General features: G+C 38.6%; 1 protein-coding gene and 1 long non-coding RNA gene across 7 annotated transcripts in view; one reads left to right on the top strand and one right to left on the bottom strand.

The window, feature by feature from the left end:
- Positions 1–24,755, bottom strand: part of LOC115218759 (signal peptide peptidase-like 2A) — an 80,295-nt gene that overhangs the window by 54,536 nt on the left and 1,004 nt on the right. For 3 of the 6 annotated variants that reach the window (XM_029788677.2, XM_036508862.1, XM_036508861.1), the window contains exons 1-3: positions 16,952–17,456; positions 2,544–2,675; positions 858–1,046 (exon numbers count right to left, since the gene is read on the bottom strand). In XM_029788677.2, the coding sequence (XP_029644537.2) occupies positions 858–1,046; positions 2,544–2,675; positions 16,952–17,035 (405 nt within the window). In that variant the 5' untranslated portion in view covers positions 17,036–17,456. Of the gene's footprint in view, positions 1–857; positions 1,047–2,543; positions 2,676–16,951; positions 17,457–21,569; positions 21,576–24,755 lie in introns of those variants that run through there. The other 3 variants (XM_036508860.1, XM_036508863.1, XM_036508859.1) reach the window with 2 other exon arrangements.
- Positions 4,984–23,192, top strand: LOC118765944. The gene is made up of 3 exons (XR_005001852.1): positions 4,984–5,019; positions 16,129–16,135; positions 23,077–23,192. It is a non-coding gene; the product is annotated as an uncharacterized LOC118765944 (long non-coding RNA).

Below are 24,755 nucleotides of genomic sequence, written 5' to 3'. Positions count from 1 at the left end.
GAAAAGAGGTTTGTTTACTGGTCAAGTATTTCTCCTGTGCTCCTATGCTAGACTTACCTAACAGGAATTTTCATGAGGAAATCAAAATTGTGATAAGAATCATGCATCAATGGGTGACAGGTTCTTTTATCATTTGCTTGTTTCAGTCATTGAACCGGGACCATTCTGGAGCCAAACACCAGTGAGTTGAGTGAACAAATCACGAGTTTAGTTGAAGAAATCAAAGCCAGTACTTATTAAAGCTTGGTACTTCTATTAATATCTTTTTTGCTGAATTACTAAGTCATAGAGATATAAATGAGCAAACACTGGTTGTCAAGTAGTGGTGGGGAAGCATGTACACACACATATAAAGGGCTTCTTTTGGTTTCCATCTACCAAATTCACTCACAAGACTTTTGGTCAGCCCAGGACTATAGTAGAAGTCACTTGCCCAAAGCATCGAACAGTGGGAATGAACCTAGAGCATTGTGGATGAGAAGCAAACTTCTTACCACACAGCCACACCTAGATGAGATCAGTGGGGCTCTAAATATTTACTTAGGCTGAATCCAAGAAAGAACTCAACACCGCAAGTTAAAGAACTACTTGCCCATTATTACAGTATCATTGTGTAGGCTACTCTGTTATACCTATTTACAGGTAGCTAGACTAAGACATTGGAGTATTTTAGTTATGATATACAAAACAGTAACAGGGGCAGGATATGAACTGATGGCTTGTTGGCTGGCTAATCAACTAGCCTGCCTATGGGATACTTGCCTCCTTCCTCTTGCACCCATACACACTGCAAATGAAGCAAAAATAAAACGTTCACAGATAGAAACATTAGAAATACAGAAACATTAAGAACTTACCAGACTTTCGTTACTTGGTGAAATGTTTATAATGGCAACAGCACCAAGTTTGGCAACAATAGATGCTTTCACGGAGAAGCTGCAATCACCACGCATCACTGTGACCACAGCCTGACTTAGGTTGGCATCAACATATGTATCTTCGGAGCACCCGGTGGCTGAACTGAAGTCGACCAGACGGTAGAACTTCTGAAATGGCATAAACACAAAAATTCTTCAGAGAAAATTGACAATAGATTGGAAAAGACTTAGATCTTAGAAAGTATCCTCCATTGCAGTTTAGCCCCAGAACAGTAAATATATGGTCAATAACATTCCATTCTAGCAATTTTTTTTCTCGGGTTTCATGTAACTGACCTTTCTTATTCAAATCAGTTTTGTTTAATTTAAGGCTTAAGATTTGGCTACTATTTCTGGTAAGCTGAAAGACTATATAGCTATTTGTTCCCTTGTTGGTTCATAGCATTTTTAGTTTAACCATTGGAGAAGAGGGGACACTCTCTTTAGCTCAAGGGGACACTGTGTAGTTGAACAAGCAATGCCTCATCTCTACTGATTAAACTCGTAGAGGAACCAATAATACCTTAGAAATTTTGATAAGATATCATTATCATCATTATTATCGTTTAATATCCGTTTTCCATGCTGGCATGGGTTAGATGGTTTGACTGGGGTCTGGCAAGCCAGGAGGCTGCACCAGGAGGCTGTACCAGGCTCCAATCTGATCTGGCAATGTTTCTACAGCTGGATGCTCTTCCTAATGCCAACCACACCGAGAGTGTAGTGGGTGCTTTTTACGTGCCACCGGCACAGGAGCCTGTCGGGGCGAGGGGGCTGGCATTGACCACATTTGGATGGTGCTTTTTACGTGCCACTGGCATGGGGAGCCAGTTATGCAGCACTGTTGCCTGGTGCAGCCTCCAAGCTCACCAGTTCTGTCAAACTGTCCAACCCATGCCTGCATGGAAAGTGGATGTTAAACAATGATGATGACTACACAATTTTGAACTTATCAAAATTCTCATCAAAGATCACTTAATGTGAGCCAAAATCCCATCAGACAACAGCAGAGACACACAGAGAACATCGTAAATCATACAGAATCAGTTAATTTATGTATTCATGTCAGCTTGTCAATTGTTAAGCAAATTACTACTACATCAACATTGTTATTATTTATGCTAATAAGGCTATGAGGATGATGATGACGATGATGGTGGTTAGGACGATGATGGTGGTTATGACGATAATGGTGGTTATGACGATAATGGTGGTTATGACGGTGGTGGTGGTTATGACGGTGGTGGTGGTTATGACGGTGGTGGTGGTTATGACGGTGGTGGTGGTTATGACGGTGGTGGTAGTTATGATGGTGATGGCTGTGGTTATGACGATGGTGGTGGTGACAGTGGTTATAATGATGGTGGTTATGATGATGGTGATTATGATGATAGTTGTGGTTATGTGGGAAGTAATGGCCTTGCAGTTTAATATGGTGTTGGTCTTCATTGTAGTTATGATGGTGGTGGTGGCTATGGTAGCTATAATGGTAGTGATGGGTACGATGTTGGTGATGACGGTAGCGATGGTGGTGGTGATGGTTATGGTGATTTCAGTTTTATGTCAAATCTAGGTAAAATTTCTCAGAATACCTGCTACAAAAAAAGATACAAAGTGTTAGCTTACAGCTGCTGACTGGCTTTCTGGTAGCACATGAAACTCATGGTTGTATGGGATACAGAAATGTACCAGCTGAGATGGGTCCTCCTCTCCATATGCACTCAATACTGCTCTGTCTTCCAAATTCTGGCCATTTGCCTGCAAAATGTAACAAAAAGAATATTTTTTATTAAAAAAAAATTTTTTTATAAATTAAAATCATACCCCTGAAATGTTTTGATGACAGACAACAACAAAGATAATTAGTAAAGCATAGAAAAGGCTTGTACTTCATTAGATTTTTATTGCTGTATGCCATCATCACCTCCTCTTCCTTCAACCAACATATTCCAACCATCGAAAAATTCAGTGCCACTGTTTTAATCCCATTTGTTTGAGATATTCACGAGTTGATTATTTACTTCAGTGTCAGTTTGGCTATCTCAAAAAGTAGCAGAAAACCATTTTTTTTTTTTTTAAATGAAAGATTATGAAGAAAATTAGGTTATGCAATGGATGTGTTGTTAAGAGGATTCCTTTCCAACCACATGCTTCTGGGTTCAGTCCCATAACATAGCACCTTGGACAAGTGTCACCTACTATAGCGACGAGCCAACAAAAGCCTTGTGAGCAGATGTGGTAGACAGAAAATGAAAGAAGCCCATCGTGTGTGTCTTGGTGACTCTTTGCCTTGACAGCACATAAATGAGTTTCACTATCATACAAGCAGTGTCATTTATTTCCTGTTTTCTGTGAAAACATGGGGAAATATTGCTTTACTTGGAAACAGGTGAGGGTTGGTGACAGGAAAGGCATGCAGTTGTGGAAAATTTACTTCAATGAATTCTGTGTAATCCATGCAAGTGAAGAAAAGTGGACGTTGTTATTATTATGGAAATTACTTTCAATGTTTTCTAATCCTTTTATATATGGAAGGCAGACATTAAACAACGATAATGATGAGAAATATATACAAGTTCAGAGAGCTCCTATCCCTGCTAGCAACAAAGGACCTCTCTCTCAGAATGAAAGGCTGATTGTTTGATGCCTGTGTGCAAAAAGATATGCTGTATGGCAGTGAAACATGGGCTGTGACAGCCAAGGATATGCGTAGGCGAGAAAGAAATGAAGCCAGTATGCTTCACTGGATGTGCAATGTCAGTGTGCATGTTTGACAGATTGTAAGCATAGAGAGAAAAGTTAGGCATAAGAGGAATCAGATGTGGTGTGCAAAAGAGATGAGTGTGCCGGTGTGGAAATGTGATGTGTATGGTGGAGGACAGCAGTGCAAAGAAGCGATAATATCTAATTGTGGGGGGAACCTGTGGTAGAGGTAGACCCAGGAAGACAAGGAACAAGGTGGTGAAGCATGATCTTTGAACTTTGAGCCTCACAGAGGCAATGACTAGTGACAGAGACCTTTGGCGATGTGCTGTGCTTGAGAGGACCTGTCAAGCCAAGTGCACCCATGCTGGTGGCATGTAAAGAACGTCTTTCAAGTATTGGGCCTCACAGAGGCAAAGTGGCCAAGTTCTTTTTGAGCATAGGGCCTCACAGAGGCAAAGTGGCCGAGTTCCTTTCGAACATTGGGCCTCACGGAGGCAAAGTGGCTGAGTTCCTTTAAAGTGTTGGGCCTCACGGAGGCAAAGTGGCCGAGTTCCTTTCGAGCGTTGGGCCTCACAGAGGCAAAGTGGCCAAGTTCCATTCGAGCGTTGGGTCTCACGGAGGCAAAGTGGCCAAGTTCCTTTCGAGCGTTGGGCCTCACGGAGGCAAAGTGGCCGAGTTCCTTTCGAGCGTTGGGCCTCATGGATGCAAAGTGGTTGAGTTCCTTTCAAGCATTGGGCCTCACGGAGGCAAAGTGGCTGAGTTCCTTTCGAGCGTAGGGCCTCACGGAGGCAAAGTGGCCGAGTTCCTTTCAAGCGTTGGGCCTCACGGAGGCAAAGTGGCCGAGTTCCTTTCGAGCGTTGGGCCTCATGGAGGCAAAGTGACTGAGTTCCTTTTGAGCGTTGGGCCTCGTGGAGGCAAAGTGGCTGAGTTCCTTTCAAGCATTGGGCCTCACAAAGGCAATGACCAAGACCTTTGGTATTATGTTGTGGTTGAGAAGACCTATCAAGCCGAGCAACATCGCAGCCATGACAGATACCGGTGCCATGGAAATTGGCATCAGTGCCAGTGGCATGTTAAGGTATCCATTACAGTGATCCCTCACTGCTTTGCGGTTCAACTATCGCAGATTCACGACTTTGCAGATTTTTAAAATATATATATATATATGAACGCCTAAAATTTTTCATTAAATCTATTAAAATATTAATAATAAATATTATCTCCTAGTCTAGGAACAACAAAACAAGCGTAAAATAGCAAAAAAGCATATACAGGGGTATTTGAACTTAAGACAGGCTGTGATTGGTGCAATGGAGAGAGATGACGAATCACAGCTTTGTATTTTGTAATCTGGCCTGTGTAACAGTAACAATCTTTTATTTTTTTAATCTAAAGTGTGATTGCTTAACAGTTGTCCTTGTTATTAATAAACTACTGTAATGGGTGGGATGTTAACAGTACAGGGAGGGTTTTAAAAGTCCAAATACACGTTAAATAAATACTGTAAATATGGTGTCTCTATTTTGCGGAAATTCAGTTATTGTGACCGGTCTTGGAACTAATCTACCGCGATAAGCAAGGGATCACTGTACACTCTTGGAGTGGTTGGCGTAAGGAAGGACATCCAACCATAGAAAACCAAGCAAAATCAGACTGGAGTCTGGTGCAGCCTTCTAGCATGCCAGCCCAGTCAAACCGGCCAATCCATGCCAGCATGGACAACGGATGTTAAATGATGATATACAGGGATTGGAGTAAATAATTGGAACATTAGAAATTTAACTCCAATATTTCAATGAGCCGTTATATTATGAATATCCATTCAAATTTCATTTTTTTTTTTTTGCAGATGGTTTTATTTATCTAATTTAAGATCATTTCTATCTCTTTTTCAGATTGTAGTATAAATTAAGCTAAGATGTGTGACCTCACTGAATTTGAAAAAGTGCAAATTGTTGGAGCTCGAATGGCAGGAGCTTCTGTCAACAGAACAACCGAACTCCTTGGTTTTTCGAGACTGTGAGTGAATTTGAGAAGCAGGGCAAATCTTCCAGCAGGAGGAGTAAGTCCGGCAGGACTTCAAAGCTTACTGAATCATATTGTGATGAAAAAAAATCACTGGACAACTGCCCCTAAAGTGACTGCAGAGTTGAATCAACATCTGACTAGTCCAGTTTCGACCAAAAATGTTTGCCATGAGCTCAATAAAACCAGATATCACGGAAGAACTGCCATCAGGAAACCGCTGCTTTCTCATCAAAACATTCAGAAAAGGCTGAACTGGCATAGAAATCACAAGAGTTGGTCAACAGACCAATGGAAGCAAGTAATATTCTCAAACGAGTCTAGTTCTCTTTTCCCCACTGCAGGGGAAGTTTATGTATGCAGGCAGCCTTGGGAAGCTTTTAATCCTGACTGTTTTCTTCTTACAGTGAAGCATGGAGGAGGGGCTGTGATGATTTGGGCAGCCATTTCTTGGAATTCTCTTGGTCCAATCGTTTCCCTGCACAGTAGGATCAACAGCAATGATTACTGAATATTTTTGGAAATCAAGTCCTTCCCATCGTCCAGACATTATTCCTCAATGGTAAGTGCAGTTTCCAAGATGATGATGCTCCAATACACACCTCTCATGTAGTTAAGAACTGGTATGAAGAGCATAGTAGTGAGCTACAACACATAGAGTGACACCTGTCAATCTCCAGATCTTAATATTATTGATCATATGTGGTGCATTTTGGAGCAATAAGTTAGAGGTCATTACCCTCCACTGTCTGCAACAGCAGCTTTTGCAAAAGAATGAATCTCAATGAAGTCAGAAAGCTGTATCAATCAATTCCTAGATGCATCGAAGCTGTTCAGAAAGCTAAAGGAGGGCTAACTCCATATTAAATACATATTCATTGAATTTAACACGTGTTCCAATTATTTTGTCCAACTCCTGTATATATAACATCATCATCATCGTTTAACGTCCGCTTTCCATGCTAGCATGGGTTGGACGATTTTGACTGAGGGCTGGCGAACCAGATGGCTGCACCAGGCTCCAATCTTGATTTGGCAGAGTTTCTACAGCTGGATGCCCTTCCTAATGCCAACCACTCCGAGAGTGTAGTGGGTGCTTTTTACGTGCCACCAGCACAGGTGCCAGTAAGGCAACACTGGTAACGATCACGCTCGAATGGTGCCCTTTAAGTGACACTGGCACGGAAGCCGGTTAGCCGCTCTATCAATGATCATGCTCGTATGGTGCTCTTTGCACCCTACTAGCAAGGACGGCAACATTAAATTTACAATTCCACTCTATTCAACATAGCCTATACAATGTGACCTAGAAAATTGAATAAAAGAAGCAAGCTACATGGAAAGAAAGATTTCAATAAAAATACCTATGACAACATAATAGATTTCAGATATTAATGGTTATGGGAGTTAATCATGTGAAATATTGGGTTATCCCATAAATAATGTAGTTTTTTATACTTCTTTTATTTATCGAAATTAAGATAAACAAAATTCGACAAAAAAAAAATACTCCTCTAGTACTGTTTTGACCTCGTCTACAGAATTCATATTTTTTCTGTTCAAATGATTTTGAAGACTGCAGAATAATTGATAATCAGTTGGGGGCAATTTCCAGTGAATATAGTGTGTGGGGCATCGTTTCCCATTCAAACTGCTCCAGCCTTTGGAATGTCATCCTCACTGTATGTGGCTGAGCATTATCCTGAAGGAAGAATACCTTTCATCTTGAAACCAAAGATAGTTGTATTTTTTCTAGTGCTGACTTGAACAACTAGTTGAATGACCAAATCCAAGCTTCTCTGCTAGTTCCTCAACAGTTACGAAGAGATTTTGTTCCACCAGGGTTTGCACTATGTCCTCATTGAGCTTGACAGGTCTTCTAGGCTGTAGTCTCCGGCTTTTAATTTCTGGAACCACCATTGACACTGGCTTATGCTTATTCTCCGATCTCCATATACTGCATTAATATTCCTCACACTTTCTGTTGCATTGTTGCCTTGAACTCATAAAACAAAAGATGCTGAATATGCATTGTCACTCCCATTATAGCTTTGAAAAAATAACTCAAAATTGAACTGCACTCTTCAAAACTTGCACTAAGAATAAGGACATGGTAAAATTACAACACGCTTTTAAAGCAAGTTGATGCAATTGAAAACAACTGCATTATTTATGGGATGACCCAATATATATATCATCATCATCATCGTTTAACGTCCGTTTTTCCATGCTAGCATGGGTTAGTCACATACACATAAGAACATAGTAAAATAATGTGTCTCAGATATTGGTGACTGCACCAGTTAGTGTAGAATATATTCACATGCATTCAGATACCATCAATGAAAAAAAAGAGGTAATCTCCACAAACAACACCAGGCAGTTGAGAGATTGTCATGTCCTTGATAAAACCATAAGGCCCTATCAACCTTATGTTGCATCTGCTAGTTTGCTGATTAATTTACCGAGTGTAACGAGTACACTTTACCATGATAGTAATACTAATGAAGTGAGGCTGATTTGCCATTTAGTAAGACTAGATAGTAACATGACTAGTGTGAATTGAAAAGAAATGAGAGGAAGAAAACAAAAGTACTTGATATTGTTAAATAGAGTGAAATAACATTTGCTCAACACTGAGGTTGCACAAGTTGATTCTTGGAGTTTCTCAGTTCCAATCTTGGGCAACTGATTCCAATCTTGGGCACTTATGGCCGAGTAGTTAAGAAGCTTGCTTTTGCAATCATGCTTTCTTCAGGTTCAATCCCACTCTGTGGCACCTCGGGCAAGTATCTTCTACTATACCTCTGGGCCTAACAATGCCTTGTGTGTGAAATTTGGTAGATAGGAACTGTGAGGAAGCCACTCGTGTGTGTGTGTGTGTGTCCTACTACTGCTTGTCAACCACTGTTGGGTTGTTTATGTCTCTGTAACTAGGCAGTGTGGCAACAGAGACTCATAGAATAAATACTGGGATTGATTTGCTTGACTATCTTCAAGGTAATGCTTCAGCATAGAGTCCAATAACTGCATATGCCCTGGCCAGAGTGTCTTCTGTAGAACCACTCAACAATTGTAATAAAAGGGGCAGGATCATTAGGTGGAGGTGTGAGATGGGAAGCCAAAGAAGAGTAAAGACGGAATTATGAAGCAAGGAGGAGGGAAGAAGAGTAAAGCATAAAGTAGGAAGGGATGTTAGTTGTAGAGTGCAACATGGCAGCATGAAAGTAAGAGAAAAGGAGAATAAGAAGGGAAGTAGAAGAAAAGAAAACAGAGAGAAAGGAAGAATAAGGAGAAGAAAATGAATCAGGAGAGGGGAAATTTTTTATTTCTTTACTACCCACAGGGGCTAAACATAGAATGGACAAACAAGGACAGACAAATGGATTAAGTCGATTAGATTGACCCCAGTGCGTAACTGGTACTTAATTTATCAACCCTGAAAACATGAAAAGCAAAGTCAACCTCGGCGGAATTTGAACTCAGAACGTAAAGGCAGACGAAATACCTATTTCTTTACTGCCCACAAGGGGCTACACACAGAGGGGACAAACAGGGACTGATAAACAGATTGAATCGATTATACTGACCCCAGTGCATAACTGGTACTTATTTAATTGACCCCGAAAGGATGAAAGGCAAAGTTGACCTCGGTGGAATTTGAACTCAGAACATAGCAGCAGACGAAATACTGCTAAGCATTTCGACCGGCGTGCTAACGTTTCTGAGAGGGGAAATTTCTGTGAGGGTGTGGAGGTAGAGTTGGTAAAATAATTAGTCAGGAAAGAAGAATGATGGCAAAAAAATTATCCTTGGAGAAAGAAAAAGGGTTTAAATGGGTACAACGAATGTATACAATAAGCAGCAGCAAAATAAATCAATGGAAAATGATGTCAAAAGACAAGCAAATGTGTGTGTGTACACATGTCCTAAAGAGAAACAATGCTTTGCTGGACTCATTGTTTTCTATATAATGCACATGTTTTGAATAAAACACACACAACCATCATTTAATGTCTATTTTCCATGTCTGTGGGGTCAGACAGTTTGACAGGAGCTGGCCAGGCATTATGTCTGTTTTGGTATGGTTTCTATGGCTAGATGCCCTTCCTAATGCTAACCGCTTTACAGAGTGAACCAGATATTTTTATGCAGCACTGGTACAAGTACTGACCCTTTATCTGACAATTCGCTTCTCCATTTTTTCTTATCACTCTAGCTCTCTCACCCACCTCAAATTATATGCATAATGGACCTCATCAAACTTGTATGTACCCTATACACTATCTGTACTGTTCCTTGATCATTTACTATCAAAGTCCATCACTTCCTCTCACTATTTATCCACCACTCTTTCATCACTATCCTTCCTAATGATGGTACCATGATAAAATGCACCCAATACACTGCCAAGTGTAGATTGAGAAGATCCCCATACTTAACTGCCTTGTGGAAAATGTGACCCTCTCTAAAGCTAGTGCCAAAGAAGAATGCACTTAATACAGCCTATGAAGTGGTTGGTGGATATCCAGCTGTAGAAACCAAGCTGAAAATGAAACTCGCAAACAAGATGTGGCCCTCCCATATGATCTCAGAGAGCAGTAACGATTTGTACGACCCATACCATGTGGTTGGTAAGCAAGCTACTTACCATAGAGCCACTCCTGCAAACACATATGTGAACAGATAAATGAAACAGTCAGTGACAGTGGCAGAACTGCAGCACACTCCATTTCCACTTGCTATTATCAATAACATTCAATATAATGAGTCCTTTTTTCTTTAATTCTTTCTTTATACTTGTACATTATATAATCCTTAAGCTTAATGTCAGTAGCCATCCCCTAGTTTACGAAAAAAATACAAAATTCCTTCTACCGAACTGTGCACTTCACAGTTCCAGCGATGCGGTGTTTGGCTGTTGTGTGCATGCTCACATGTTTGAGATAGGAAGCTGCACACTAGGGAGAGAGAGCACTGTGGTTCATGCAATGAAAGGTAGTGTTTCTTTTTGACTCCCCATGAATTGTGCTTAAAAAAAAAAGTATATAATTAGATTATTATCCAGCTTCCAGTTTCAGTGTTACTGCCAGGATTTGAAAAATAGGACAGTACCCCATCCCACCTATTTTGTGATTATGGGGGAATTTTTGAAAAACAAGGGGGAATTTGTGGCAGTGTTCAGTGAGCAAATTAAACACAGTACCCAGCAGTGGCTAAAATTCAAACTGATCAAATGCATAAATATTCTATCTCTTTGTTTCCTTTTACACAATATTAAAACAACGGCTGAAAATTTTCTGAAGCAGCACCTCCACTAATTTTATCTATGAGCCACCACTGGTCAGTGAAGAGATGAGGGCGAAGGGAAAGAAAGAATAGGCATGACATACTGACATTATCTGGACAATGAAATCAAAGAGAAAGGATGTCATCAAATGATATCGTTTTGGTTTTTACATTGCAATTCCATATTACTTCTAAAAGGGGTGACGAAGGAAGTGGATGATTTCTTTCGCATACACACATATACCTAAAACTCAAACACACAAAGTCACTCAATTTCAATTTCAGTAGCAATCCTACCCATCTACGATGGGAAATGAAAGGATGGTGGAAAATAACAACTTGAAGTATGAATGTATTTATACTGAAAGATGACATGAGAAATGTAACAAAATATAAATAACGGTTGGTTTTGATTATACTTATGTACGGCTTTATATAGTACATATTCATGATATTATTATGTTTACAAAACTTCTTTGTAAACGATATTTTGTGTTTGATCAACACTAATTTTCAAATTAGCTGAGTCTGTTGCTCTGCTCATAGCGACATGAAACTGGCTGTGTGTAAACATCGGAGTGGGCAGAAACACACCAACACGATCTAAATTCTGGCCCTGAAACTTGTTAGATGTGAATGAGAAGGCTAGTTTGATGGGAAACTAGCCTGTGTCATAATTGGAAGGGAAACTGGTTGTCGGAGGGTACCGGTGGTATCTGAGGTATGAACAGGCGCTTACCACTGTGAGAGCCAATTGCTATTACTGCCTCGATGACGTGAGAATTGAGTTGCATGACGGTGTATCTTGTTCTGTTACAATGTCCATTGGCAGGGTCAAAATTTGGTAGAAGCATTATAGGACAGTACTTTTTCAGTGAGATCCTATGCATAGGTAGTCCCGATGGATTCAAGTTGTTACGGAAATCCTGTGGGTACTGGTGACAATTTCCATCGACTATAGTGTCTGAACTTAGATTGTTGACTTTCTCCTGGGAAGTTGTTAATCATGTGGCCATTAACATTATTGACCACTTCATTGGTAGAAGCTATAACAGCTCATGAATCATGATGCGTCTTTGTACTGTTCAGTTAAAGCCTCAAAAACGAATGTGCATATTCTGGAATGAAGTTTCCAGTATCAATTCCTGCCAAATTTGAATTGTGTTTCTCAGTGGTTCAATATACGAACAGTTTCCAGATCCGATGTTGCTCAGACAGGTCATGAAAGTTGCATCAGGAGAATTCTGTACTCTCATATTGAGAGATGGCTTCAATTGCATTGCAATTTGACATTGTTGTACAGGAAGTGTGTTGATGGGGTTAAAATAACCGGACACAGACACTGTCTTTCTCTCTGTTTCTCTTTGTGTATGTCTGTGTTTGTCTTTCATTCTGTGTCTGTCACTATTTATTTTTTTTTTCTCCTGAGTACTGTACCAAATCGACATCGTTGTAGAGGAAGTGTGTTGATGGGGTTAAAAGAAACGCACACACAGTCTTTTACTCTTTCTGTCTGTCTGTCTCTCTCTGTGTCACTTTCTGTCGCACACCTATCAACACACTTCCTGTCGAACGATGTCCCTTTCCTGCCACACACAGAGAAAGGAAAGAAATAAAAAATCTTTTACGGAAATGGCTTCCTTGGTTTCGTACGAATCGAAGCAGTGTAACAAGTCTTTCCAATAAAATTTTTAAAATATGATATAAACCATTCTCGAGACGTTCTTACTAAGACTGACAAGTTTCGTGCAAGTGTGACCAGTCGTTTGGCCGTGAAAAGGTCACGAACAAACGGACATAAGGCCAATTATAGTAAGATTCCATATCCTCTACATGTTTACAAGCACTCTATCTTCATTCCTTCGACAGTAAGCAATACATGCACACGTTTTATGACCGGTCAGTCTGTACATAGCCGTTTCCTACAAACGTATCTCACAAAATAGTAAATATACTAAACCACAGAAAAACGCATATCTGTACACATCTAGGTTAGCATGACAACTGAATGCATTGTATTATGTATATACATACACGAACATACACATATACTTACATACTAAGTTAGGGATCTTTTCCTTTTGAATGGCAGTTTTCAACACAATTTCTAGTTAACTAAACACTTTTAGACTTCGTATACTGGTAGAATGTGTTTATAAAACATCATTTTTTCTTGGTTTTATTGAGAAAATTCTATATGTTGTAACATATTTTGACTTTAATTTCGAGCATTTCGGCAATTTTAACCAAATGCTGACCTCCATTGATGTAAACAACATTCCGTGCTGTATGAATATGTCCCTCGTTTAAGAAACAGATTGGGTTTATTTACATTTGCGAAGAAAAAAAGATACCCTAACCCTAAAATAGATTGAAATGTAATAGATCGATACTAGGGTTATAATTATGGGTGACAATTTCATACGACACCGCTACGGAAATGGGATTTTTTTCTAGCGGTGTCAAATGAAATTGTTACCCATAATTATAACCCTAGTATCGATCTATTGTATTTCAATCTATTTTAGGGTTAGGGTTAGAGTTATGGTTAGTGTTAGGGTGGGGGAAGGGTATCTTTTTTTTCTTCGCAAATGTAAATAAACCCAATCTGTTTCTTAAACGAGGGACATATTCATACAGCACGGAATGTTGTTTACGCCAATGGAGGTCAGCGATTGGTTAAAATTGCCGAAATGCTCGAAATTAAAGTCGAAATATGTTACAACATATAGAATTTTCTCAATAAAGCCAAGAAAAAATTGTTTTATAAACACATTCTACCAGTATACGAAGTTTAAAAGTGTTTAGTTAACTAGAAATTGTGTTGAAAACTGCCGTTCAAAAGGAAAAGATCCTAATTTAGTTTAGCTTGACAATTAACAACATACCACGTATGTGAAAACGCACAGAATTTCTAACTAATTGTTCAGTTTCAATTTCTCTTTATAGCATTTTTTTGGTATTTTCTATGCAAACAAACCCAAACCCCGAAACTGGCATAAAACCAATAAATCGTTATTTCTTTTGTTACTGAACAAACTTTTTTAAAGTCAAATCTGAATTCTAGTCATCATGAATTATAATTATTCCTCTCAAAGCAAATACTAACTGAATGCAGAGAAACAGTATCTGTTACACTTGAGACTGTCCATCTTGTTTATTTCTGTGGCCGCAAAAAGAGTCCAGGAAGTAATTAAGTGGTTGAAAAGCTAGCTAGAAAATCTCTAACCCAAACCACAAACATACTATCTAAAACACTGGTTCTCAACCGGGGTCCACATGACCTTTCGGGATCCATATAAGATTTTGTTGTTAAAAATTACGAGCGATAAATTAGTTATACTTCTACAATACAAAAAATATTTTACCAATTTTTAAGATACAATTCCTAATAATATTTCATAACAAAACAAAAATAGGATTTTTAAACATCGATGGCTATGAGGGTTTATCCTAATAAAATAGGAATCAATGGGGTATATGGGTAAAAAAAAAAAAATGGTTGAGAACCCCTTAAAATACAAACAATATTAGATGACATACCTACGCATACGTGCCCTCACGGACTTGGTTTCTTCACACCTTCCAGAAAATGGATATTTTTTTAATGAAATTTTCTACAAATACCTTTCAGGTGGTGTAGATTACAATTATATCCAGAATTTAATGTAAAATAAAATCGAATAATTGAAGGGCGCGCATAATTTTGTTCAAACTTTCGAGTTTCATTTCGCAGCTATATACATATGTATCAGTATATGTGCACGGCCACCAATTCTCCCACCACACAATAAATCTCAAGATAATCGTAATCTATACTATCTGAAAGGTATTTGAAGAAAAATTCATTAAAAGATATACATTTATATTAAAGTTATGAGGAAACAAAGTCGGTGAGGAAGTGGCACACTTAAGTAATTATGCCCATTAGACAATATACGTCCTACATATTCCTAGAAAAAGACGAGACGATTGTGACTGGAATACTTTTGATCATAGTTTTTTTTTTCTACTGATCAAGGTTGATCTGGACAACCACAACAAAAAAGAAGCACATTTCCGAGTCTCTCTCTCTCTCTCTAACGAAATCTAAACAAACAAACAATGAACCCCAAAGTCATTTTATGCGACGTAGTTTGTTGTCCTTGAGAAAGGCATGAACGTCACCACCACACAATCTCTCTGATCACATACCACTCAACTCACACAATTCCACACCCTTCTTTTACAGATCTGTTGGTCAGAAAAAAAATTTTAAATTAAAAAAAGATATAATAAAATAAAATTGCAAAATAACAAGAAAAACTGAAACTGAACTGTCACAATACTTGGGAGTTGTAAAGTTTAGATATAAGTGGGTAATTTATACTATAGAAAAGAATCAAATTTCTTCGTATCTACTTTATACATTCATTCGTCAAACTAAATCAGATCTGTGTGAATGTATACATACACACATACATACATACGTGGTAACAATGTAATCAAGTTGTTATACTAAACCTGTATGTGTGCATTTTTTTTTTTTTTGTCTATAGTATGTTTACTATTAGGTCAGATATGTTTGTATGAGTATACTATTTCATTGTACGTAGGCTGTTCACCTATGTGTGTGTATGTATATATATATATATATATATATATATATATATATATATTAGCTAGCTAGCTAGAGTGTGTGCCTGTAGGCAATATGTGTTTTTGTGGAGTCCGGGGACGGCACCCACTCTATCTAGCTAATATATATATATATACACACACACACATGAACAGCCTACGTACAATGAAATAGTATACTCATACAAACATATATATATATATATATATGAAATAGTCTGACGATGGCTTAGCTGGCCGGAACTTCGAAGCCACTGTCAACAACATTCTTGTATAAGAATAGATTTGTATTCTCTAAAACAGATTAATGTAAAATTGTTTATATAACTGAACATTAATAAATACACACACATACTATATATGTGTGAATATAGAAACTATTACTTGATAGATGTAGTTTTACCGTTTTTTTTTTCTATTCGAAGCTTATGATTCACTCCATCCTATGACCCTTCGAGCTGACAAAAGGAAAATGAGTGTGCGCACACACACAGTCATAATACAGGATCATAGAGTAATTCTAAATTTATATAGATTTAGTTCTATATGTGATAGAATCTTTGGTAAATTATAGGGTGGGGGTCTGGTTTCCCACCCCACTTTTTTCTTAACAAAAATAAGGGGTTTGCAGCATATTAGGTCAGGGTACTGGATTCCACGCAAAAAATCCGGGGTTTTTTTTCTTAGTGAAAATCGCGCGGTTGAAAGGATCAAATAATACCGAATCGGCAACGAACACTTATTAAAAAAAAATAATTAATTGTAAAAACATTACTTTCTGGGGGACACGTAAAGACAACAGCTCACTTGGCCAGACTTGTAGGCTAGGATAACTAATATACATAAAGACGACGGACATGCTGGAAATTTTGTAAATACTATCTTTTTTCCAGTATTGAATTTTACACAATAATCCCACTTTATATAAAATCAAAAGGAATAAAACTGCACAGATTTCATAACGACCCTGTATGTAGGTATGTGTAGGCGCAATGTGATACCATAAAGGAAAAATACAATCATCACTGAACAGGAACTAAGAGTGTCAAGAGACTTATATTGCTATATTATATAGCAATATATCGTTTAGTGTTGACTGTCGGAAAAAATGTATTAATACCATAGTAGAGATAAATATTATTTTGATCGAGTTAGTCTCTTATTATTCTAAGGTTTGCCAGTGGGTGCACAGGGTCTAGAGGCAAGTCACAACTTGTCCGAAGGCTCCTGTGCACCCTCCTACAAACGAAACCCATAGCAACAAGAGACTGACCCGACCAAAATAATATGTATGTGTGAGTAAATGAATATATAGTATGTGGTGTGTACGGGTTCGTAAGACAATGATAAACGAAAAGTGAACCAGACAAGGTGATTTTTTTTTTTCATTTACTAACCTGGTAGATCAGGGACCACAGCAACAGTATAAACACTTGGCACAAGTGAGGGGACACTTGTGGAAAAGATGCAGAGTTTAACATAACTAGTCAAGTTCTGCCCTTATGTACACATATCCCTTTCTTTCCTTCTATACGTGTGAGAAGCCTTGTATAGTTATATAGCTAGCTTTTTATATTTACATGTGTGAGTTTGCGTTCAGCGAAATTTACATATATGTAAATGTCTGTCTTGTGTATACTCCTTCGTCTTCCTGAATGCACACGTTCGATTGCTTAATAGGACGGAAGTAAATTTGAAAATATAATATAGATAGTAATTTAAATTGTAAATAAAATGTTTGCCAGGGAGACGGTAAAGGTCAAGATATTGTTGTCACATTTAAACTTAATTGACAAGGCAGAGATTTTCTAATAAAAATATTGGCTAATCTGGTTTGTCTATATGTATATATATATATGTGCATGTGCGTGAGTGTGTGTGTGTGTGTGAGTGAGTGTATGTACCTATAATTGTATATGTGTGTGGTTATGGAGAGAAGAGAGTGTAGTAAGGGGAGATAATTGTAATGCCGCGTAGACGATTTATTTTGGTGTATATCCTTGGTCAGTGTGCATACGAGTGTTGGTGTGTATATGTATGTATGTGTACATGTGAAGAAGGGAGGCGAGGTCTGTGTGTCCAGGTCATTATGTGCCATATTATATTTAATATTTGCATCATGCTTATATTCGAGTCCGTTTCAAGGAACCCGTGTGTGTGTTGTCTGTATATTTATATATTTATTTTCTACGTGTGTCTGTGTGTTTATATTTTTGGTATTGTTTTCCGATTTAATATATGAATTGACATAATTTAATGAATAAAAAAGCACAATTTACAAAAAGTAAACTGAAAATAGTAAAAAAAAAAAATGAAGGTAAAAATATGAATAAGAAATCAATAAACAAAATAATAGCAGACACAACCCTGAATTACGCTTCGTACAAGGAGACAACGGGGTTCCTTCTAAAACATTTTCGAGGCAACCTAAAACACTCATTAATGCAGATGATCGAGAGGCTGAGGCGCTTGAAGAGCTCGGCATCCTCATAAGCATTATCGTACACAAATTGAGCAACCTTTTTCGAGAAGCTAGATGCATGAGATATAGTTCACCCTAAGGCACTACTAAAAAAGTGAAGGTAATATTTCGATAGGTGTAAGGTGGCGAACTAGCAGAATCGTTAAGACGCCAGGCAAAATGCTGAGCGTCATTTCGTCCGTCTTTACGTTCTGAGTTCAAATTCCCCCGAGGTCGATTTTGCCTTTCATCCTTTCGGGGACAATCACTACCTCCGCTGTAATATTAAGGATGTATGCCCTGGATCATACATCCTGCCCAGCGCTGGGTTAACCGTTTAGCAAAATAAGCACGTTCTTCAAGGGAAAGGGAGGCACCACAAAAATGGTAAATGGTTTATAACACAAAAGAAATCCCTTTAAACTTGCTAAAATAATATAAGCTATAAAAATTCAGGCGTTTATGTTCAAGCTTTCTCTGTATCAACAATTGCCAGTTACTTCCTGTTTATTTCACAACAATAATGGGTAAAGCTAAAATGTTGACGTGGTATAATTGTAGAACTCCAGATCAAGATCTTTCTCAACGTGCCATCTCCAGTGAAATTGGTCGCTCCAAGGTATTGGTAGAGGGCCGAAGTTGGGGGACTCGTAATCATAGTCATGATAGGGTACAAAGGTATGATAGGATACTTCCTTTCGTGTGGGCAAGGATTAAAAATTTCACTTCTACTATTTAGGTAAATGCCTGGGCGCTGGGTGCTCTTTAAAATCGCTCTTTTCTCAGCCAGGCATAACCTGCACTTCCAGCTACTATTGAAGTACGGTTTACACTACTCTAGGATCTTCCACTTTATGTTGTACTCGGTGGCGCTTTCTTTCAAAGACCAAAAGTGCTTGGCCAGGATTGTGGCGTTACGTCTCTCCGGGATGTTGAAGGAGGAGTTGTGGTTGTTATAGCGAGTTCTAGTACTCTCTCTCTCTCTCTCTCTCACACACACACACACACACACACACAGAAAAAGTAAAAAAAAAACAACCGGGCTGTCGGAAAAGACGTCATATACTCGATCTTCCGCACTGCATTCGGATACGATGAAGCTGCGCGTGTTATAGAGAGCAGGTTGTTCTCTATAAGCTTATTACGATAAAGAAAGAACATCAGAGGGGCTTAGCTCCATGCAGAAACTGCCGGAGTTATTCAGAAGTTTTGCAAGCCTTTCTAAATCCATTGCAATGTTGGAAGCCTTTCCGTATTCATCCACTTGTATCTCTAGATGGGTGGATGTGGAGTTTGGAAAGATACGTTTGAAACAGTCGATCTGTGAATCGCTCCCAGTCTTTCTCCCAACAAGATAGGTGTCATAGCTTTTCGTTCAAATAAGGGCTGAGCTGGAGATCAACATCATCAACGGAGATGAACACTATGGCAACAACAATGCATTACATATTAAATACATTAGGCACATCACAACGTACATTCATTGTATTCACAAGACACACACACACACACCATTAAACAAGTACATGTAACAAAGAGGTTAACACACATATATGCATCATTCATTGTGCACAGGCATCAAGAGACAAGACATACAAATATATTTACACTGTCTTGTGACCTTGCATGCAAACTATTACATATACATTGGCAGACATACGCGCTCGTATACACACACACACACACACACACACACACACACACACACACACCACACACAAACACACACACGCACGTACACACATCAACAAATGCATTCCTTTTGCTAACATTTACATAGCTATTGTTCCATTGTTGGCAAGAAAACTGTTGTTGAATATAAATGTTGTCAGAAGCATGTTTTCACACCGTTGAGGTAACTGGAATTTTATTCAGCAAATTGTTTAGAATTAATAGAGTATATAACAACAACAGCAACAACCACAATAAGGCTTTCTTTTATTTGCTATCAGGGCGAAGGATGAGGGGACAATACAAAGAGAAACATATAAAGTGTTGGGGTTTACACATAATGGAATGATAGAAAAAAAGAAACTAAAAATGTAAGTACACACGGTATACATTTAAAAAATGGGAAGTATACATAGTATATAGCACTAAGAAGAAGAAGAATGGAAAAAAAGGTATTAGTGATGGGGTCCTCCTGATATAGGAGGACTTCTAGGAATAATCGAAGAATCCCACCATACAAGATCAACCTGAATACCAAGGAGAAGTGCCCTTCCCGACTTCTTTCCTCCGACTCACAGGTCTACACTTAGAATGCTATCATCCACTCTTGCCATTTTCGCAACTTTCACCCACCTTTTGATAAATTCACCCGAGGACAGCACCACCCTCTCCACCTTCACTGTCCTTTACAAATGAAACTTGAAAAAGTCGAGTGGGGAGTTACCAAAAAGGAATGTCTATGTCTTCATCTCTTTCAGCCTTGTCCACCAGACAACCTCTTTCGCCAAAGCCATCAGGCAAAGGAAAACTGCTTGCCTGCTCGATTAAAGGAGTGCAGCGGGGCAATCCTCACTTTGGACTCGGATGGCAGGCGGATCCGTCCCACACGCGGCAGCAGCTATTCGACATAACTCTACAAGTCAGCAATGTCCGGACATCGAACGAGTGCAGGCAAAACGGTTTTGTCATTCTGTGCGCACCTCGGATAAGCCTGTCTGACAGTACATCCGTATCTGTAATGTCTATCTTGAGAGCTGGCAGAAATGTTAGCACGCCAGGCGAAATGAGTAGCTGTATTTCGTCTGCCGTTACGTTCTGGGTTCAAATTCCGCCGAGGTCCACTTTGCCTTTCATCCTTTCGGGGTCGGTAAATTAAGTACCAGTTACGCACTGGGGTCGATGTAATCGGCTTAACCCGTTTGTATGTCCTCTCTGTGTTTAGCCCCTTGTGGGTTGTAAAGAAATATATCTTGAACCAGTAGCAATGAAAAGCCAATGACACCTGGAAATTATCCATAATAGTCCCCGACCGAAAAGTCCTCCGGAACAGACTAGCCAGTTCGTATTCGTCGATGCCCAGAGTCTCCCCTAGGACGTTGTCGCACTCCCCCGCCACTAATCCTCTAAATCTAGCAAAAGTGGAACATCCACTGATCCTATTGCCCGACTGGTAGAGGACGGTGAGCACCTGACGACATCCTAAGTGCCAGGCGCCCAGTCCTTGTCCTATTCTTCACCCAGGACTGCAGGTCTTTCAAAGAGACGAGTTGCGGAAAGACGTGCCTCACAAACGGAGCCCACACACGTTCACCTAGAAATCATCATTGCAGGTGGCACAACCTGAGCGCGTGTCTGCGCATCAAAATCCTCGGCATGCCTAACATTCTACGGTTGTGTCGTCTTCCTTTTCCTTTCTGGCCCTCATTCATTTATCCCATTTTTGCTTTTATTGTAAGCGACCGTGTGGTGTGTTAAAGGGGTCATTCATTCGTTACCTGTCCTTTCAAATACTTAATAGAGTAATTTCTTAAGCTCAAGAAACTATTCTATTGAGTACTTACTTAATTGTTACAGCTTACACCCTGACAACAATCCTTCCTCACTTATCTCTGTACAACCCTTATCGAGCAAAATGATGATGACAGGCATTCCAGTTGTGCATATCCCGCCTCTTTTCGGTCTGGCATGTCTTCGTTTGCATCATTCAATGATGATGATGATGATGATGATTTCTTTTATTGGCCACTAGAGCGCAAGACATCGAAGACAATGTAAAAGAACGAAATACAACGCTCCGATCAAAAAGAAATGAAAACAAAAATGTAACAAAATATTTAAAACAAAATGCGAACAAAAATTTCTACAAGAAAAGTTGCAGGACAGTTCACGTTGAGTAATTCGTAGAAAACTCCACAGCCCCACATGGAAAGGTCCGAGTTACTCCGCTATTTCAAAGGCATAAAAATTGTCCTCACCTTTCCTTCTACTTAAAAAAGCCATATTCAGAACAGGCCCATTTAAACTCACCAGCCTTGCGAGTGTCAACCACCTTTCGATGAGCATATTTATTTAAAGGTTGTATGGGTCTTGTTAAATATCTTCCATTTGAAATACTTCAAGAGGTTGGAAGAAATTTAACAAGACCCGACAGCATCCGTTTCTCCTTCTCTATCCGTATCTTCTTCAAATTGTACATGGAAACGTAGATGAGAGCTTGGCCCGATAGGCAAATGGCTATCTACAAAGTTTTCACTTCAGTCTACCACACAACCTCTTTCGCCACAACCACCAAATTAATAACAACACTGATTTACAAAATAGCTATTTACACAAGTCAGAAGCTTTAATTTATGTGTCAACGTCGTATGAAGTGATTAACGTATACACAAACAACAGGCATTACAAATTCGATAAATGGAATAGCTACTTTCTGTGGTGAAGTAGGATGCTTTATTTATATTTCTACTAATTTATTTCATTGAAAAATACTTAACCACAGCCATTAGAACCGCATATTTATTTATTTATTTTTCTCTGCAGACATCTGCTTTTAGCTGCGAAGTTGCGCTGAGCTTGCCTGCTTCGTTTGATGTTAGGAACAATATGCATTGTGACATACCTACAAAAGTCGTAATTTTTAATGAAAATTTCCACAAATGCCTTCCTGATGGGGTAGATTACGATTATTGTCAGAATTTAATGTGAAAAAAAAAAAAAAGATGGATGCGCGCACATACATTCTGACATGCATCGCATAACATCTACAGAATGGAACTTAGAATATAAAAGTTATGTTGTGTGTCAGTATGCATGTGTGCGAGTCCTTCACCGCTCCACCCTTTCATTAAATTCCAATATAATCGAAATCTACACCATCTGAAAGATATTTGATGACAATTTCATGAAAATATACCCATTTTTTGAAAGTTATGAGGAAACAAAATCAACTCGTGTGAATTATCCGAAACTCATCGAATCTCTCCCCACGTTCCTTCGAGAATTTTCCACGAAAAATTCTGATATAAACGGCAACAACACGTTCTGAAACGTATTTGTAGAAAATTTCACTAAAAAATATCTTTTTCTGACAATCATGAGGCGCAGGCGTAGCTGTGTGGTAAGAAGTTTGCTTCCCAACCACATGCTTCCAGGTTCAGTCCCACTGTGTGGTTTTTCGAGCAAGTGTCTTCTACTATAGCCTTAATCCAACCAAACCTTTGCGAGTAGATTTGGCATAAGTTCCAAAATTTAAACAGAAACACAACAAACGAACAAATGGAAGATTTACACACAAGACGTTGCTCATTCTCCGTCAGTTATCGTTCAAATGCTCCTTGCAATTTCACACCCACACACCCACGTGTGTGTCTGTACTTCTGTTTTTCCACCCTCCCACCACTTCACAACACGTGTTGGTGTGTTTATGTCCGCATAACTTAGAGGTCCGGCAATAGTGACCGATAGAATAAGTACCAGTCTTTAAAAAAATGTACTTGAGTCGGGTGGATTCATTCGACTAAAAACTCTTCAAGGCTATGCGCTAGCATGGCTGCAGTCTAATGACTGAAACAAGTAAAGGGTAAACGATAAAAGATTAACAAAATCATGGGTGGTGGTCACACTTTTGTAGGTATGTCACATTGTTAACACAGTGGGGAGTCTTGCTAAAACCTGGTAGCCGAATAAAATCATTAGTCTAAGTGGTTAATGTTTACTTTAACAACCGACCACCAAAACAAACCAAAAAAGAGCGTAATAGGTGTAAAAAATATGTATTAAGCGAATATGAAAACAAAAATTTGCGCCAACGAACCGGGGGTAGGGTGAGGAGATAACTTTTGAAAATTTCACAAGATCCGATTTTTTCCCTCATAATTTTTAGGAAAATGGATATCTTTATGGATGGAATTTTATATAAATACCTTTCAAACGGCTTAGATTACGGTTATAAAGAAATTTATATGGAAATTTTTCTGAGGGTGTAGGGAGAGGATTTTCGATGAAAGAAATTCATAAATTTTTTTTTTTTGAGTGTAATGGAAGTAAGTTTGAAAAAAAAATTTTTAGATTCATTTACTTTTTGTTTGAGTAATAGCAAAAGGATTTTAAAAAAGATTCCAGCGGTGGAGATGTGCTAAAAACAACAGCTAAATCGCCCTTAAGTTTTTTCCATAGTGAAACCATATTCGACACCGTATTTATGAATTTGTTTCTCTCAACATGATACATGAGATCTTTTTAAAAAATCTTTTTCTATTACTCAAGCGAAAAATAAATGAATTAAAAATTTTTTTTCAAACTTACTTCCATTACACTCAAGCCAAAAAAAAAAAAAATGAATTTCTTTCTCTTCGAAAGTCTTCTCCCCACTCCCTCAGAAAAATATTTCCCCCACAAATTTCTTTATAATCGTAATCTAGGCCTTTTTGGAAGGTATTTACATAAAATTTCATTGAAAGATACCCATTTTCCTAAAAATTATGAGGAAAAAAATCGTTTCATGTGAATTTTCCGAAAGTCCTCTCCCGCACCCCGGTTCGTTGGTGCAAATTTTTGCTTTCGTGGTTGGGTGTTAACTGTTTAAATTAGTGGTTGTTTATGCTGCTCGTCTTTCATTTTGTCGGGATCGATAACCAGTCAAATAAAAATTAATAATTACATATAATTACATATAATTACATAGGAGTTAGACTTCCAAAATGTTCAATAAAATTAGCTATTCTTTAAATCGTGTTATAAAAGGACATATCGAAAAATATAATCTTGGATATACCACAACTCCATAAGAT

This window comes from Octopus sinensis, linkage group LG14 (genome assembly GCF_006345805.1).
Source record: "Octopus sinensis linkage group LG14, ASM634580v1, whole genome shotgun sequence".
Lineage (NCBI taxonomy): Eukaryota > Metazoa > Mollusca > Cephalopoda > Octopoda > Octopodidae > Octopus > Octopus sinensis.
Note: the sequence above shows the minus strand (reverse complement) of the source record. Positions and strands in the feature narration are given on the sequence as shown.